Raw genomic sequence first — 16,453 nt, forward strand, 5'->3', positions numbered from 1 at the left:
CCTTCTATGTGTAAAGAAGCGAAAATGTTTAAAGAGGAGTATATTAGATAAAAAATATATACCGTTAATGATTTGTAAAGCAAATAATATTTTTTAAGTCGACACTATTTTATTTTAATCTAACATTTTAACTCGTTTAACATAGTCACACACACATTGTTAAAAGCGTGTTATCCTATGACAAAGAAAGGAGTAGCTTTCGAATTCACAACAAACCATTAAAATTATGCCACAAAACCTAAACCAGTCCTTAGAATATTTTTGCAGACACTAATTAAACTAAAGCAAGCTAGATTGATATAAAATTATAAGAATTGCCATCATTCATGGGATCATCATTTTGAAAAATTATTCGCTTTATTGTGTGTTCAAAAATTGTGCAGACGAAGTTTGCAAATTTGCTAGAGAATGAAAACTGGACATTGAAATTTTAAAAAACTAAGAAGATGATATGACCTGAAGACTCTTGATTATATTCTAAAATTTCCAATTTGTGACCTATGTTTCTGGAAGTAATTAAACTACTTGCAAAAAGTTTTCCTTCGAGCCGGATTTGAACCAGCGACCTATGGATATCAACTAATCTTTGCAAACACTACAGTCCACCGCTCTACCAACTGAGCTATCGAAGGCTGATAGCATTTTATTATAACTTTCACCACCAAGAAATATTGTATCTTGAAACTAGGTTACATATGAATACTCCCGATTTTTATTTGACCTTGTAGGAAGCTATATATGTTATTATCTGAGGTAATAATATATCTATCAGCAATGATAAATGTTTAAAAAATTAATTTATTACCTGAAAACCTTTAAAAACTTTTAGTTATTTGTATATTTTTATAAACGAAAATAGTTCATAAGATTTCGTGAAAAATTTTCATGAAAACCATTGTTGGAATAAAAACAAGTTCCCAAAATCAATCAATTAATGGTTATGCTTATATTGAGAAAAACTGAAGGATTTTACAGATAAATTATGTAATATCAGTAATATCGAACTCGATCGAACGAAATCGAAATATAATAACGAAGGAAAAATTATTATGATTACTGGCAAATAACGAATTTGTATAATTTGTATAATGCATGATTATTTAATTTTTATGTCTTTATATAAATGATTCTAAAAAAAATTCCTTCGAGCCGGATTTGAACCAGCGACCTATGGATATCGATGAATGCGTATAACCACTACAGTCCACCGCTCTACCAACTGAGCTATCGAAGGTTGACGACATTTTACGATTACTTTCACACCGAAGAAATATTTATGACCGAAACCAGGTTACAGAGTAATTACGAAGCCGCATTTATTTATAGTTCCTTTAATTATATTGTATTTGGAATTAAAAATTACAAAAACATAGTAACATATATTTATGAACTCTATCATGTATATATTATAATAAATTTGTAGAAATTAATTTCTGGGGAATTTTATACATTTTGTGGTATTTGTGGTATTAGCAAGAAATTACGCATGGCGTTTCTAAGATTAATTAAATTGTAATATTAAATAGCAGGTGTATCGAAAAGTCATTACCGTTTTTTTTTGCGGAAAACAATTACACAGTTTTTGAGAACATATAAAAATATATTTATTCAAAGTATTGGCTATTTGATTCCATAAGATTTATAGATGTATAAGACGTTCATCTTTCAGACAATTTATGGAAGCCAGCCCAAAAAAAACGCTTGTCCTTTGAGCGAAACTATTCATTGAGCCATTTTCTTCAACATTCGGGAACTTTTTCGAAATTGGCAAAGTGCTGCTCTGCAAGCGCATGTTCTACTGAAGCGAAAAGTTAATAGTCGGGCTGGAGTTAATAGATATCTGGATAGATATCTGGATTATCACACGGCGGGTGCGATAATATGTCCCATCCAAATGCTTTTAAAGCCCCCTGAACGGTTTTGCTTTAGGAAACGACACGTTATCGTGCTATAAAATCACTTTACCGTGTCTTCGGGCCCATTCTGGATGTTTTTCGATAAATGAATTGTTCTATGATATGATAATAATCAAATCATTTATTATCGGTAGCGATCACTATTATCTGTTCCACCAGGTTTGAAGAGTTCGTAATACACCGCCTGGTTCCACCAAACACATTGTCCTGTGACCAAAATGATCTGGTCTTGGAGTCCATCGGTCGGCTTCGCCAGGTAATAACCCTGAGTATTTGGGAAAATAATTTTCAGAAGAATTTTTACAAGAATTCTCAAAATATATCCACTATTCATTACCTGTCACTATTTGATTCAAAAATGACTTCTGACCATACATTTGAGCTCGCCCGAATGTGCTAGTACTTAAAATTAAAATAAGGAATCTTATTACGGAACAATATATTGTTATTTAAAAAGGACCAAAATTGAAGAAAATTCGTTGAAAATATATTGCAAAGAATTTGCCCCCAAAAAATTAATATAACATTCCGAAGAAAAAGTTTCCTTCGAGCCGGATTTGAACCAGCGACCTATGGATATCAATGAATTTTTATAACCACTACAGTCCACCGCTCTACCAACTGAGCTATCGAAGGCTATGTACGTGTTGTGTTCACTTTCACACCTAATCACAGAATGCGCTATAATGGTGTCAATGAGATGACCCCTTTCACTTTTATTTTTTTCGTTGCATTGTTGCCAATCAACATTTCGTAACTTAATTAGTGTGAATTCTTATCTTAATTAGGTTGGATTATTTAAAGTGTAGTGTAATTACTATTATATATCATATATTGATTAAAATATATTATAGTATGTTTTATTTTAATGAATACATTTAATCGCGGTGTGTAAGATAACTAATTGATCATAAATAATATTTAATAAATAATGATGGAGTATACAAAAGTCTGGGTTCCTGTTTCTGTTACAATATACATTATACCAGATCTTAAGTTCCTACTTTAATATCGGTAATTCTCTAAAGCTAATAGAACAGCTAGAACAAGTAGCGAGTAGTATACTTGAATATATACTCAACGAAAGTGGTGATTTTTACGTAACAAATCGACAATGCGTAGAAGATCTTTTTTACCGTTTTAACGAAGACCTAAGAAGAAAATCCTAGTGAGCCTAGTGAGGAATAAAATGCCCCATTATTAAGAATGAACAACGAATCTTAAAACGACTTAAAAAATAGGGTACCAGACAGTTACTTGAAAGAGAAATGTACCACTTAGTAGTTTGGACGAACGTAATGAGTCCCATTCATTGTGATACGTACGAAAAATCTACACATATATAGACAAATATAAATAAAAAACTGCTTATTAGTAGTTATAATAAGTATTTTGTTATAAGTAACTTTCTATATGTCATTTACTTTAATAATGTCATATGCACTTTGCTAGTTTCGCTTTTATTATTAACACACACAGATGATTATTGAAGAGAACAGATGACAGAAGGTCCATATCCAGACACAGAAATTACACTTTACCCAATTTACTAGGATTAGTATAATATTCTCTGGCCAGCAATATCGCCATATCTAAAAATAATTTATCCGTTATAGAGAGTTTTAGAGCAGAGGATGACGAGTAGAACTTCATCTTCAACATCATTGAAGCAATGGCGTATGTTTTGGTGCAACAATGGGAAAATACTTTATAGAAAACGATTCAGAGACTCTGCACATTCCTTGAAGAATTGCAACACTTTTAAATGCAAATCTTAGCTTAATATGTTATTAATAATTATAGTATATTCAAAGTTTTGTTTTTGTACAGTTTGGCTTTAACATACAAAAAATTTTTAATCTAAATAAAATAATTACACAAAATTGTTATCAAATATAATTTATTTTAACATTATATTATATATAAAAACTACAGTTAATTATATAGCCAGAATAATTTATAGGTAAGAGTTAAAACCTCTTATCACTATTGCTTTCAAGAATTTTGCATACGTTTGATAGCTGGACGCCTTCCGGTTGTGAGATGTACGCTAAATTATTCAAAATATTAGTTAAAATTATTAAAGGTTATAAACCGGCAAACGTTTTTTTAGCCCTTTGATTATTTTGATAAATTTTAAGTCGGTCCGTAATATATCATATCACTTTGTTTGAAAATGCCGAAAACAATAGATATTCAAGGTCACAAATTGATTGCGGTTTTAATAGGTTATTGCGAAAAAGAACAAGGTAATGAGAGTAGAGAGGTAGTTATTGATGATATTAAATACTATAAGTTGCTGCAATTTTATTGAAAATGTTTCAGCGTGTTGCTGCTGAGATGAATATTAGTGTAGGTACTGTAAATAACATCGCTTACAAAATGAAGAACAATACGTTAGACTCAACCAAGAAAACTTGACAAGTGAGTATACAAACTATTTTATCGATATAAACACAATTTAATAAAATTATTTTAGAGAAAATTGTTAGTCTGGAAAGTATACATAAAAGAGTTAGGGACATGCAGCTTTTTAAGGGATATAAGACATCCCTTCATACAATCTTACAGAGCAGAGGATTTAAATGATGTAAAGACAACCTTCGAAGAGATCTAATGGAACTTCCAGACATTGTCTTAAAAATAATTTAATTTTTAAAGGCATACAATAAGACTAAGGAAGATAAATTATAAAATTTGTGTATCTTGATGAAACTTGGATATTTCAAAATGGTTCATTGGGGCACTGTCGGCAAGGTAGTAAAAAAAAATATATAGACAACAAAAATTGATGGAAAAAGGTAAAAGTTACGCTAGCATTTGATTAGGTTTGATTAGGTTGTGTTGATCATAATATTTATTAATAATTAATTGCAGATATATTGATATTCATGCTGGGAATAAGAATGGTTTTATTCATGATACAGAATTAGTATCTTTCCTCCAAATATAAGGGCAACTACTATGGAGAAAATTCTCGGAAAATTCTTCGGAATGTGTATGGAGAAATGAACCATAACATGATTTTGTTATTGTTTGAAAATCACTTGTTACAAGACCTGGAGGAACTATCAGTTATTATTTTGAACTCGATAGAAAGAGAGACATATAGAGGAAGTAATTGATAAATGGTGGACCGTGAACAGTTTTAGACATATTGGAAATTAATAGTAACGGCCATCGCGGAGGATAACACGGCAAAAATTAATGATCTCGTATTGGAATATCGCCGATTGAAGGTGTGTGAAATAATTGAGACAGTAGAAATTTCAAAGACCGCGTAGGTCATATCCTGCATGAAACTTTGGGCATGAAAAAGCTGTCGGCGCGATAGGTACCGCGTTAGTCACTCTGGACAACAAGAGCAACCGTGAACCAGTTCAGAACAATGTTTATCGCTGCTTAATCGCAATCTGAAGTATTTTCTGCGTCCTTTCGAAACCGTTCGCAAAACATACATCCACTGCTACACACCAGAGATTAAGAAACAGTCAAAAAAGTGGTGAAGTCCTCCGGCGAACGTGCTTCGAAGAAGGTGAAAGCTTTCCTATCGGCCGGAAAGGTAAGGGACACCGTTTTCTTAGATTTATAAGGTTTGATTTACACCGACTACCAGGAGAAGGACAAAATGGTTACAGAGCTGTACTATGTCGAATTAATGGGCCGATTCAACCACCAATTGCAGAAAAAAAGGCCTCGCCGTATACCCCAGAGTTAGCCCTAGTCTAATGAGGAGGTCGGGTTGCAGAAGTTGGAGTATAGCTGAGTCAAGTGTATCGAGCTAAAATGAGACTGGATCTTATTGTTTTTGGCGGACCACCCAAGTATAAATAACAATTATTTATTTATTTAAACCCGTCAGTCTCTTGGGCTATTTAGGGTGAATTACAATACATTATATGAACATTAACAGCTTAAAATACTACACAGTAGATTATAAACAGTAGAATATATACAATAAAATTTTTCAATTACACAATAATAAATGTATGTTACAGGTGTTGAGTAGGTCTATGGTCTTTAGATAGTCATCAGCAGATTCAGTTGCTCAGGTTGGACCAATTGTTCCAGTGTTGTCCGCATCTCAAATTGTCTCCTCAAATCATCATATTTTTGGCAGTCCAGTAGGATGTGTCTGATGATCTGACACAAATCATGTAAGGGCGGGCTCTGTCCCTTCAACAAATATTCATGTGTCAGTTTACAGTGCCCCATTCGCAGTCGTGAAAGGACGCTTGACTTGCGTCTACTCATGTTATTATGGTCTATAGATTGATTAAAGATCCTCTTGACTTCCCATAATTTATTGTTTTTTATGAGAAGGTCCCATTATAATTGGGTCAATTGCCTATTTAGGCCCTTCATATAGACTTTGGCATGTTTTTTGCTAAACAGTTCGTTTAACTTGATCGACTCCTCTTCCCTACTTGCCACATTGTCGGTTCTTTCATTTCCAGACATTCCTTTATGGGAGGAAACCCAGAGGTATGTTATTCTTACACCACTAAATTGTAACTTTGTCTGTATCTCTCTGATGTACGTGACCACAGGGTGGACTGTCCTTGCCGATCTTAAACTCTCTAAGGAACTCATAGAATCCGATTCTACTAGTACGGATATATAGCCAGCAGCTCCGCGGTGAAAATGCTAGTCAATGATGGAAGCCAAAAGTGTCTCTCGAGTAGATAAATAACAATTAGTTATTTTAGAATTAAATAAAATAACTCTGAGCAAAAGCGTCGCATTAACAAAATTGGTGTGGTTATATCAGTTATCAAAATTAAAAAAGTGTTAAAAGTATTTTTCGAAAATGTAATATGAAATTATCCTATTGATCAAAATTTAGCATTTTATTCAAACAAGGGTGGCATGGCATCATCTAAATTCGACAAAAAGATACTATTTTTCGAAATGAAACAAGCGAAAGTTTTTACTACCCAGAGAAAATACATAAAACAGACGATAATAATACTAACAAAACTTTTTTCTAGAAAACGTAGTCAATTTTAAAGAACAGGCCTGTACAAAACGCTGGGCGATAAAAAAAACCGACAACATACTTCATTATTTTGTTGTTGGCAAAATAAAACGGATAATGAAAACATAACAAAGGAAAAACCTCCTTTAATAAAAGACGAGCGGCATCTCCCGAAAATATTTATAAAAAAATATGCTAAAACTACACAAGAGCTTTTTATCTCTATCAGTTTTTTTTCTCTCTTTTCTACTTACTTCTCCTCGGACATATTGTATCCATTTTCAATCTCGCAGCACTCCCGACTGGACTTCCAGAACAAAGCCTCCATAAAAACTTTTTTGTTAGTTTCCGACACTTTTATGAATTGCCGCACGATGTAAGTTGCAAACTTCACCAATTCCTGGAATAGTTTTAGGTAGGTTTTAGTAAGTGGAAATGTTTTGTGTGTTTATAGGAAGTCGCTATAAAAGAACCGTTTTATTGGCAACCTCAAAAAGTTTGATTCTGGTCAATATATAAAGCAATTAACCAAGAATTAATTAGATTGATCAAGTAACATTTTATTTTTATAGAAATAACTTGGGATATGAATGTTGTTTTAATTTAAAATATTTTTATTAATGAATCTTGTATTTATATCTTCATTGAAAGCCCTGAAAATGTTTTACTGGTCAAAACTGTGTGTTATTTAAGAACTAAATTATACGAATTGATCTCAGGATATTGTTAGATATCAATTCAATATTGGAGAATACCAACATATGTCAATTTTAATATTTTCATGATTAATTTTATAAAATAATTTGCAGAGTTAGCTTGAGATTAAAATAAATATATAAACTACCCTTCAAAAGTTTGTAGAAAATACAGTAATTTAAACGAAACGACAACAAAACACAAGTTATGATTTGTAACTTATTATCATTATGATTAGTCAAATCTTAGAATAGCATTTGGTTAATTAAAAATAGTTAAAAATAGTTAGTACACCTAAAATAAATTGATATACATTTTTCGTAAAATTTTGGCCTCGTATAATTTTTATTAACTTATTTACATATTCGGAGTTCAATGTCTTCCACTCATTTTGTAAACATGCTCGAGGCATGGATTCCTCACTTTTCTATGAAGCTCATCCCATACTAATTCGATAGGTGAGAAGTCTGGTGATCTTTATAGTCACTTCATTAGTTTCAAAAATTTTACGTTTTATTTTTGTTTTAGGAATCCCTAACATAATTACATCATTTTGAAGTATGTTTCTTGAAAATCAAAACTTCAGCCAATTGGATTCTCTCCAAACCGTATTTTTCTTCTCTTTAAAGTTTTTCCAGATGCCCTTGACTCGGTTTTCCAGCGATTTTAATGAAATGGTCGGTCTTATTAATACCGGAGCATCATCAAACTATAACGTTAGTCCATTTGCCTTTTGATTGACGCACAAAATCATGCGACACTAGACTAAAATATCTGAAATTTGGAATCATCCGTCCCTAGGACATTTTTCCAGTTACTTTTCATCGAATTGTCTGTATTTGTGCTCACATCAGTCTATTTCTCCCATAAGTACTAGTAGAACTTGGTTTTTTGGCTACTACTTACACCCTAGGGCTAACACATACTCAGTAGTTCTTTACAGCTGTAGTTCAGACAGCCCTTTCTCGTACATCATTGAAACTAAAGGTAATTTGAGGAGTTAAACGTCGATTTAGTCTCGATAACACTACATCGAATTTATTTACCTGTTGTGTTGTAGATTTAGGACGTTCAGATTTTCGCTAGCGTGTTTTCGTGTAAAAGTATATTATACGCCATTACATGACATTTACAAAGAACCCTAAGCTATACTCAAAATAAAAGCCATGACTAAAACCGTCCATTCTAAGCGGTATAGTAAGTTTTGTAGTCATAAAACATATGTGGCTGTCTTTTTAAAAATAAAGAACTTTTTTTTTATTATTACTCTTCGTGAGTCCACAATCTGCCCTATTGGCAATAAGTATTTCTTCTGTTTATATTATATATACATGGCATGTAGAAAATCACTTCATTAAGCAATCTTCTGTATAAAATATTATCTTAATTAATTAGTCTTATTCTAATGCTTATTCTAAACTCTACATATGTCCAGTAATCAGATCAGATGGTGTTAAACGTTTTAGTCTACGCACTTCACTATCACGTCGCATATTTAGCTGATTAGCGAGTACATTGGGATGCACTGACACTCTTTCGAAGTACTTCACACAAACACGTTGGATTACACTCGTTATAGGTTCTAGAGGAATATCGCGTTGTATCACTTTATTTGAAATATAGTACGGAGCATCAACAATGGCACGCAACACCTTATTTTGGAACCGTTGAATGATGGATATATTGGATTTGCTAGCGGTACCCCATAGTTGAATTCCATATGTCCAAATGGGCTTGAGTATAGACTCATACAGCAATACCTTGTTATCTAATGATAACTTGGATTTGCGCCCAATGAGCCAATACATTTGATATAATTTTAGTCCTAATTGTTTCCGTTTAGAGAGTATGTGCTTCTTCCAGGTTAGGCGTCGATCTAAATTCATACCAAGATATTTAACATGGTCTGCTTGGGGGAGTTGGCGATGATTGATATTTACTGGTGGACATGTTCTTCTACGCAGGGTAAACGTTATATGCGTGGATTTTGATTCATTGGCTTTAATGCGCCATGTCTTCAACCATAATTGTATTTGCTCCAGGTGGGTTTGTAGGTTTATTGATGCTGTGACTGGATCTTCATGGGATGCTAAGATTGCTGTATCGTCTGCATATGTTGCCACAGTAGTTATTTTTGTGGTGGGCAGATCAGCCGTATACAGAAGATACAGTACTGGACCCAGTACACTACCTTGCGGAACTCCTGAATATATGGGATTTAATTCGGTATGTTCATCGCCTTGATTTACAATAAAATGTCTGTCAGTGAGATACGATTTTAGTAGCTGATAGTCCGGATGAGGGAGAAGTTTCTTTAGTTTAACCTGCAAGCCCGTATGCCATACTTTGTCAAAAGCCTGAGATATGTCTAGGAAAGCAGCCGAACAATATCTTTTGGCATTTAGGTCAGCGTTTATTTGGTTTACAAGTCTATGCACTTGTTCTATAGTCCCATGCTTATTGCGAAAGCCAAACTGATGTTCTGGAATAATTTTTCTTTTTTCTATTATATAGTTTAGTTTTTTTATGTATAACTTCTCGAAAACTTTCGAGATTATTGGTAATAAACTTATAGGTCGGTAGGAGGTCACATCTTCTGGTATTTTTCCTGGTTTAAGTATCATTAATATTTTAGCTACTTTCCAGATACTAGGGAAGTAATTAATTCGTAGCATAGCATTAAATATATATGTTAATAGTTTTATAGCCTTTTCTGATAGTTCTTTTAAAATTTTGCCAGTAATTAAGTCATAACCAGGAGCTTTTTTAATATTAATCTCTCTCATTATTGTATGTTTAACTTTTTTGACCGTTAATTTCTCGTGCGGTAAATCCATTTGAAATGGCGAATCTAGAAAGCTAGTAATTTTATTTTCGTCATCTTTATGTAGCTGAGACTGGGAAGGTTTAAAAACATTTTTTAAGTGTTTTGAGAAAATGTCGGCCTTCTCTTTATTGCTTCTCGCCCAATTATTTTCGCTTGTTTTAATAGGTGGGTTATGCTGCTGGGATCTCCTAAGCTTTTTTGTTGCTTTCCACAACGAATAGTCTGTAGCCTCAGTTGATGTCAAGTTTTCTAGGTATTCTTGAATGCCTTGGTTCTGTTCGATTTGGATTAGATCTCTCAGCTCTTTTATGGCCCTATTAAATTTTCTTTTATTCTCTTCAGTCCTTTGCTGTTGCCAATTTCGTCGTAACTTTCTTTTTTCTGCTATCTTTTTCTGTATTGTACATGATATATGTGTATTTTTTCTTGGAAATGTTTCAATGTTGGGAGTCGCGGAATATGCTGCCTCCTGTATATTTTTTGTAAGATTTATTGCTGCTATTTCTATATCCATTTCAGTTTGTAACGGTAAGTTTAGAGAGATATTTTGGTCTAAGTTTTCTCTAAATGAGGGCCAGTTAGTTCTATTATTGCACAGAGAAGGGGGTTTATCTTTGATGGTAATTTTTGAAGAAATTGTTACTATTATTGGTGAATGATCAGAAGACAGGTCGAAACATGATTCTGCTTGACACTTTTTTGGATCAATATTTTTTGTAATACAGAAATCTATTGTATCTGGTTTTTTATTTCTGTCTGAAGGCCAATATGTTGGTTCACCAGTAGAGATATGTTGTAAGTTATCTATCCTTATGGCTTTGAGCAGTTCTCTACCTTTTGAGGTTATTATTCTTGAACCCCACATTAAATGTTTTGCATTATAATCTCCTCCTGCTATAAATCTATTACCTAGTGTACGGAAGAATTCTTGAAATTGTTCTGCCTTGTTGTTATGTTTGGGTGGGCAATAAATCGCAGAAATTGTTAATGGTCCATGGGCTTCCTCTATGGTTATACTGGTGGCTTGCAGGTAGTCTTTGCGGAATTTTTCTTTTTCGAAATGCTTTATATCATCTCGAATTATTATGGCTGTACCTCCATGTGCTTTATCATCAGGGTGATTTGTATGATAAAGCTTATATTTAGGAACTTTCATATAATTTTTGTCCGTAAAGTGTGTTTCGGAAACCATCATAACGTCAATATTTTGTTCAATTACGAACATTTTTAGTTCCCTGGCATGTTGTTGGAGCCCATTGGCATTCCAGACGGCGATTTTGTAGCTATTGGTTTCAGGCATTAGGCAAGTTTGCTTACGACGGTTGTGAGTAGACCAAGCATCGTACTCATTTGATCCATTAGTTTGGCCATCATATTTTCTAATCTTGAGATGTTGCTAGTTTCAGTAGGTTGAGATATTGTCTCTCGTTTTTGTGCTGAACCATTTTCAACTATTTGGGCATAAGTTATGTCTGGTTGACTTGTTCTGGTGGGTAGTGGTAAATTGGTAGTAGTGGATTGTTTTTGTTGATGCCTTTTTTCCCTTAAGGCAGGATAGAGTTTCTGCTGTAGTTGCTTGTGAACTGCGCAACCCTTGTAGTTCGCTGGATGATTTCCGTTACAGTTGACACATTTCACTTTTTCATCGCGAACTTTACGAGTACAATCTCCTGTCTTATGTTCTCCTGCACATTTTACGCATCTATATGATTTGCGACAGTAAGTCTTTGTGTGCCCGTGCGCTTGACACCTTGTGCATTGTGGTATAATTCTTTTTATATGTGGTGGTTCGCATTTAATAATATTATTTTCCAATTTGGTGATTTCATACACCGCCTTATTGTTTCCATTAGGTTTTATGTCTATATAAAACATAGGCAGAGGTTTTTTTGTCGTGTGATGTCGTATATTGTGAATATTTACGACCTCGTGGCCTTTTTCAGCTAGTGCTACCTTGATGGTGTTAAAGTCCGTCCCGTGATGTAATCCTTTTAGTACGAATTTAAATGTTCTCTCGGATTTTGGCCTGAATGTATGGTATTGGGTGTTTCTTTCATCTAATTCTTTTATAAGAACTTTAAAGTGATCCGCTTCGAACAATTGGATTTTAATTGTTTCATAGCTCACTGTTTTAATTGTATAGTTCGTAGTAATGGTTTTTAATAAATCATGGATGTTTTTTATTATTCCTACCTTATAGACTGTTATTGGTGGTGGTTTGGGAACAACTTTTTCAGGGCTTGGTTGTATGTTCTCTTCAATTTCTTCCGACAGGTTGCTAAAACTGTTTTTTGTCTCTATCGGTTTCTGCAACCAATAGTCACTGATTCTTGTTTGTTTCCTCGCGATTTCTTCTTCTGGACTTCTCAATCGTTTTTTGTTAACGACTGTAGTCCATTCTGATGGTGGAGTTTGCGTTATTGCTGTTTGTTCTAATCTTATATCAAAGTGTGCAGGTGATTTGGTTGAATCGCTATTGTTTGCCATTTTTTAATTTTTAATATTTTATTTAATTTACTTCCAGAGGATAAAAAAAATAAAATAAATACATTGTTTATTTCACGCACTTCATTTTTCACTTACGTTATTTTAGCACTAAAAAATAAAGAACTAATAAGAAATTAATAATTAAAAAAATATATCAATTCCAATACCAACATTCTTAATTAAAGGTTTATTGCAGTATTATTTTCAACCAAAATTAAAAATAGTGCGTTCTTCCGTTCTTTATATACTAAACCTTAATAAAATGATTCTTTTATTCCTTTGCGACTTTTTCAAATATATACATAATTTTCTTTTAGTTTTTAGATTAAGATATACTCGAATTTGGTAAATTCACTAGTTTTTAATTGTACATTTGTGATTTCATCTATTTCCATTATTGTTTTAGTCTATTCAAAATATCAGTGAACTGATCAGCATCATTATGTCGCAACGTATTGCTTATCATAATTTGTAAATACTTTTATCAGGCATATATTTTCCACCTCATTTTAATCCATTTAAAACGAGATGCACTGCTGTCTGGTACGATCGAACATGTAATTCATTGGCAAACGTTGTTTCGATGCTTTGCTTGTTACGGTATATATATACATATATATATATATATATATAACTCAGAAACGGATTGCGTCTCAAATCAATTACTTTGAATATAACCGAGATAGTATTTGCATTAAAATGAATACAACTCAAAGTTAATGCGACAACATTGCAACATTTTGAGGCCAGAAATTTAGATGACGTGAGTTCACTGTTTTATTGAACGGACTATATATTCATTTTAGTTATAAACTCTAGATGCATAGTTCCTAGAGCATGTCTTCTAGTGTCTTTGATTATATAAAAATGTGAATTAATTTTGAAAGATTTACAATTGATGGCGTAGTCACAGATATCGCGTAAGTTATTTCCATAACTATAGGAAAGGAAGGTAAGATGGAAGTCAACACGAATACAAAGTCCCACGATCATCTTTAATATATAAACGAAGTGCAACCTAATAAAAACCAGCCAAACATACATTTTCTTTATTTGATGACGAATCATTGAAGAAATTTTTTCAAAATTTTTAGAAACCTAAATACCCATATATCCGTTTTCCAACACCGATGCCACATCAGCCAAAACTGTTTGAACTAGATGACCGATCTAAATGAAGACAAAAAATGTCGATGACACATTTTTCGGTGCCATTTAGTTCAGTTCATATTGGTTTTGATATATTTTAAGTTTATTGTATCCCTTCCATTCAATGTCTCATTGTATATAATTGTACATATTTACTTTGCAGTAATTATATAAAGAATATTTTAATGTATTATAAGCCTATAAATCAAATTTGATGGAATCACAACAGATTGTGTTAGTGTGTGTTAATCGCATTGGGTACATTTGTAACCAACTTTATGTTAAAGCCTCACTGACAGCCTTTAATTTTCTTAAATTTCTTTTTTTAATGTGTAATTTCGTTCATATGTAAGTGTGAAAAAATGTATACCGAGTAAACTGAATTTATGTGAAGGTTATCGAAAGCTGTGTGCAGGTTATGGCAACCATGCTCCATCGATTTCAATATGTGAATACTGCTTGCAACGTTTTACAACTGGTGATTTTGACATCAAAGACAAAAAGCATTCGGGACGTTAAAAAAAAAATTGAAGACGAAGATTTCAAGGCATTATTCGATGAATTATCCATGCAAAACGCAAGAAAAATATATAGAACTGTTGGCAGTATATACGGATGCGTTTCAGCCGAATTTTGCGCGAAAAACGGCCGGAATACGAGCAAATACATATAATAAAATGTTATTCTTCGGCATAACAACGCATGTTGACCTATGGGCGTTAGTGAAGGAAGTGTTTTCCAGACCTTATTCCTTCTGGGTAGTACTGTTTGCGACATATCAGTCGTAACCTGTCTGAGCAACGGTTTCCTACTCATGAAGATACTAAAATATGGATCGACTCGTAGAAAGCCTCAAATAGATACATAATTCCTTCAAGATGTAATCCCTAATTGTCTGGTAGATGATAAAATGTAGCGCCTATTGATGAACGATACCTTGAGTAAAGTACATTGTACCGATTTTTCACAATAAAGCTCAATAAGTTAAAGCTTAAATTAAAAAAATCCTTTAAAACTAATTTATAGGTGGACAGAACAAAACAATAGACTTTTACATATAGGTTTTATATGTATTAATGATAAATATGTGTATTCATAAACATATCTTGAGCTCAGTATCACTATCTAAATTATAGTGTTAGTACCCACAAAAAAGTAAGAAAACAAGTTGAGCCGTAACGTTAATGATAAGCTGTATAGTATGATATGTGATGTGTACGAGTTATAATATATAAAAATTAAAAAATATCTCGTTTCAAAAAGAGAACTTTTTTGAAATTAATAGCCTTAATCCCATTTTCCATCAGTCTTTGCACTGACCTTGCTAGTCTTAGTAACGAGTAAATAAAGATATTAAATCTATCGATGCTTTTACTCCTCGTACAATTTCAATCAACAAGTGAATAGGCGGATTATGTCAACAATTTTGACTTAATTACTGGAAGAATTTTAAAGAGCCCTCAGAAAAGTGCATCAAGTTAATAACGTTCATAGTTAATGCCGTATTAAGACTTCATTACTTTCTTAGCACTTGTAAAGTGGCTCAAATCATTATGATTCTTAAACTAGGGAAAAAATCAGAAGACGTCTCCTCCTATAAGCCTCTTACCTGTGATCTCAAAAGTTATTGAAAATTTATACATTCAGAGACACATAGACAGAAATATTATTCCAGACTTGGCTTTTGTAATAAACACGGAACGACAACAAAAAATACACAAATTAGTCAAACAAATTAACAAAAACCTAAATGATAAAAAAACTGCTCCACTGCATTTCTCGATATATCTCAAGCTTTAGATACTGGATTGCAGGTTAAAATAAAAAAGCTTTTGCCCAACACGAATTTTTGACTACTGAAATCATACCTCATACACAGACATTTTATTGTCAAACAGGATGACGAGTACACTGATCTACATGTAAAATATTTAGGTGATCCGCAGGGTCGTGTCCTTGGTCCATTGTTATATCTTTTGTGCACAGCTGACTTACCGACTTCAAGAAACACTACTGTTGCAACATATGCTGACGATACAGCTCATCAGTCAGATCAGTCTCATCATTACACGAAGATCCAGCAACAGCCACAAGAAACCTCCAACTTCATCTAGACAAAGTCAAATTGTAGCTGACATGGTGTATTAAGACATTGAGTATCAAAGAAAATGAGGCAAAATCTACCCATGCGACATTCCCTCTTTGTAGAAGGACCCGTCCACTAGCAAAAATGAATAATTATGAACACTTAAGTAGCCAATATTAAATATCTGGAAATGCATTCTGATCGAGGATTAACATGGAAAAGAACATAAACAAAATGTACTGGCTGACAGGACGTAAATCTAAATTATCCTCAGATATTAAGGTTTTGCTGTATAAGTCAATACTTAGGCCCAT

The 16,453-nt window shown here is 33.1% G+C and overlaps 1 protein-coding gene and 3 non-coding genes across 4 annotated transcripts in view; all 4 read right to left on the minus strand.

Annotated features, from left to right (window-relative positions):
- The window catches only part of timeout (circadian regulator timeout), a 621,776-nt gene that overhangs the window by 117,029 nt on the left and 488,294 nt on the right, over positions 1 to 16,453 (minus strand). The window contains exon 14 of the mRNA XM_076394399.1: positions 7,149 to 7,294. Coding sequence (XP_076250514.1) covers positions 7,149 to 7,294 — 146 coding nt within the window. The remainder of the gene's footprint in view (positions 1 to 7,148; positions 7,295 to 16,453) is intronic.
- TRNAY-GUA (transfer RNA tyrosine (anticodon GUA)) lies at positions 539 to 632 on the minus strand. Its single transcript has 2 exons — positions 596 to 632; positions 539 to 574 (listed from the first exon to the last, which is right to left on the minus strand). It is a non-coding gene; the product is annotated as a tRNA-Tyr (tRNA).
- On the minus strand, positions 1,141 to 1,234 carry TRNAY-GUA (transfer RNA tyrosine (anticodon GUA)). Its single transcript has 2 exons — positions 1,198 to 1,234; positions 1,141 to 1,176 (listed from the first exon to the last, which is right to left on the minus strand). It is a non-coding gene; the product is annotated as a tRNA-Tyr (tRNA).
- On the minus strand, positions 2,459 to 2,552 carry TRNAY-GUA (transfer RNA tyrosine (anticodon GUA)). The gene is made up of 2 exons: positions 2,516 to 2,552; positions 2,459 to 2,494 (listed from the first exon to the last, which is right to left on the minus strand). It is a non-coding gene; the product is annotated as a tRNA-Tyr (tRNA).

The sequence above is a fragment of the Rhynchophorus ferrugineus genome, unplaced genomic scaffold (genome assembly GCF_030347505.1).
Source record: "Rhynchophorus ferrugineus isolate W39M unplaced genomic scaffold, kcgeb_rfMv2 rfM2, whole genome shotgun sequence".
Classification (NCBI taxonomy): Eukaryota; Metazoa; Arthropoda; class Insecta; order Coleoptera; family Curculionidae; genus Rhynchophorus; species Rhynchophorus ferrugineus.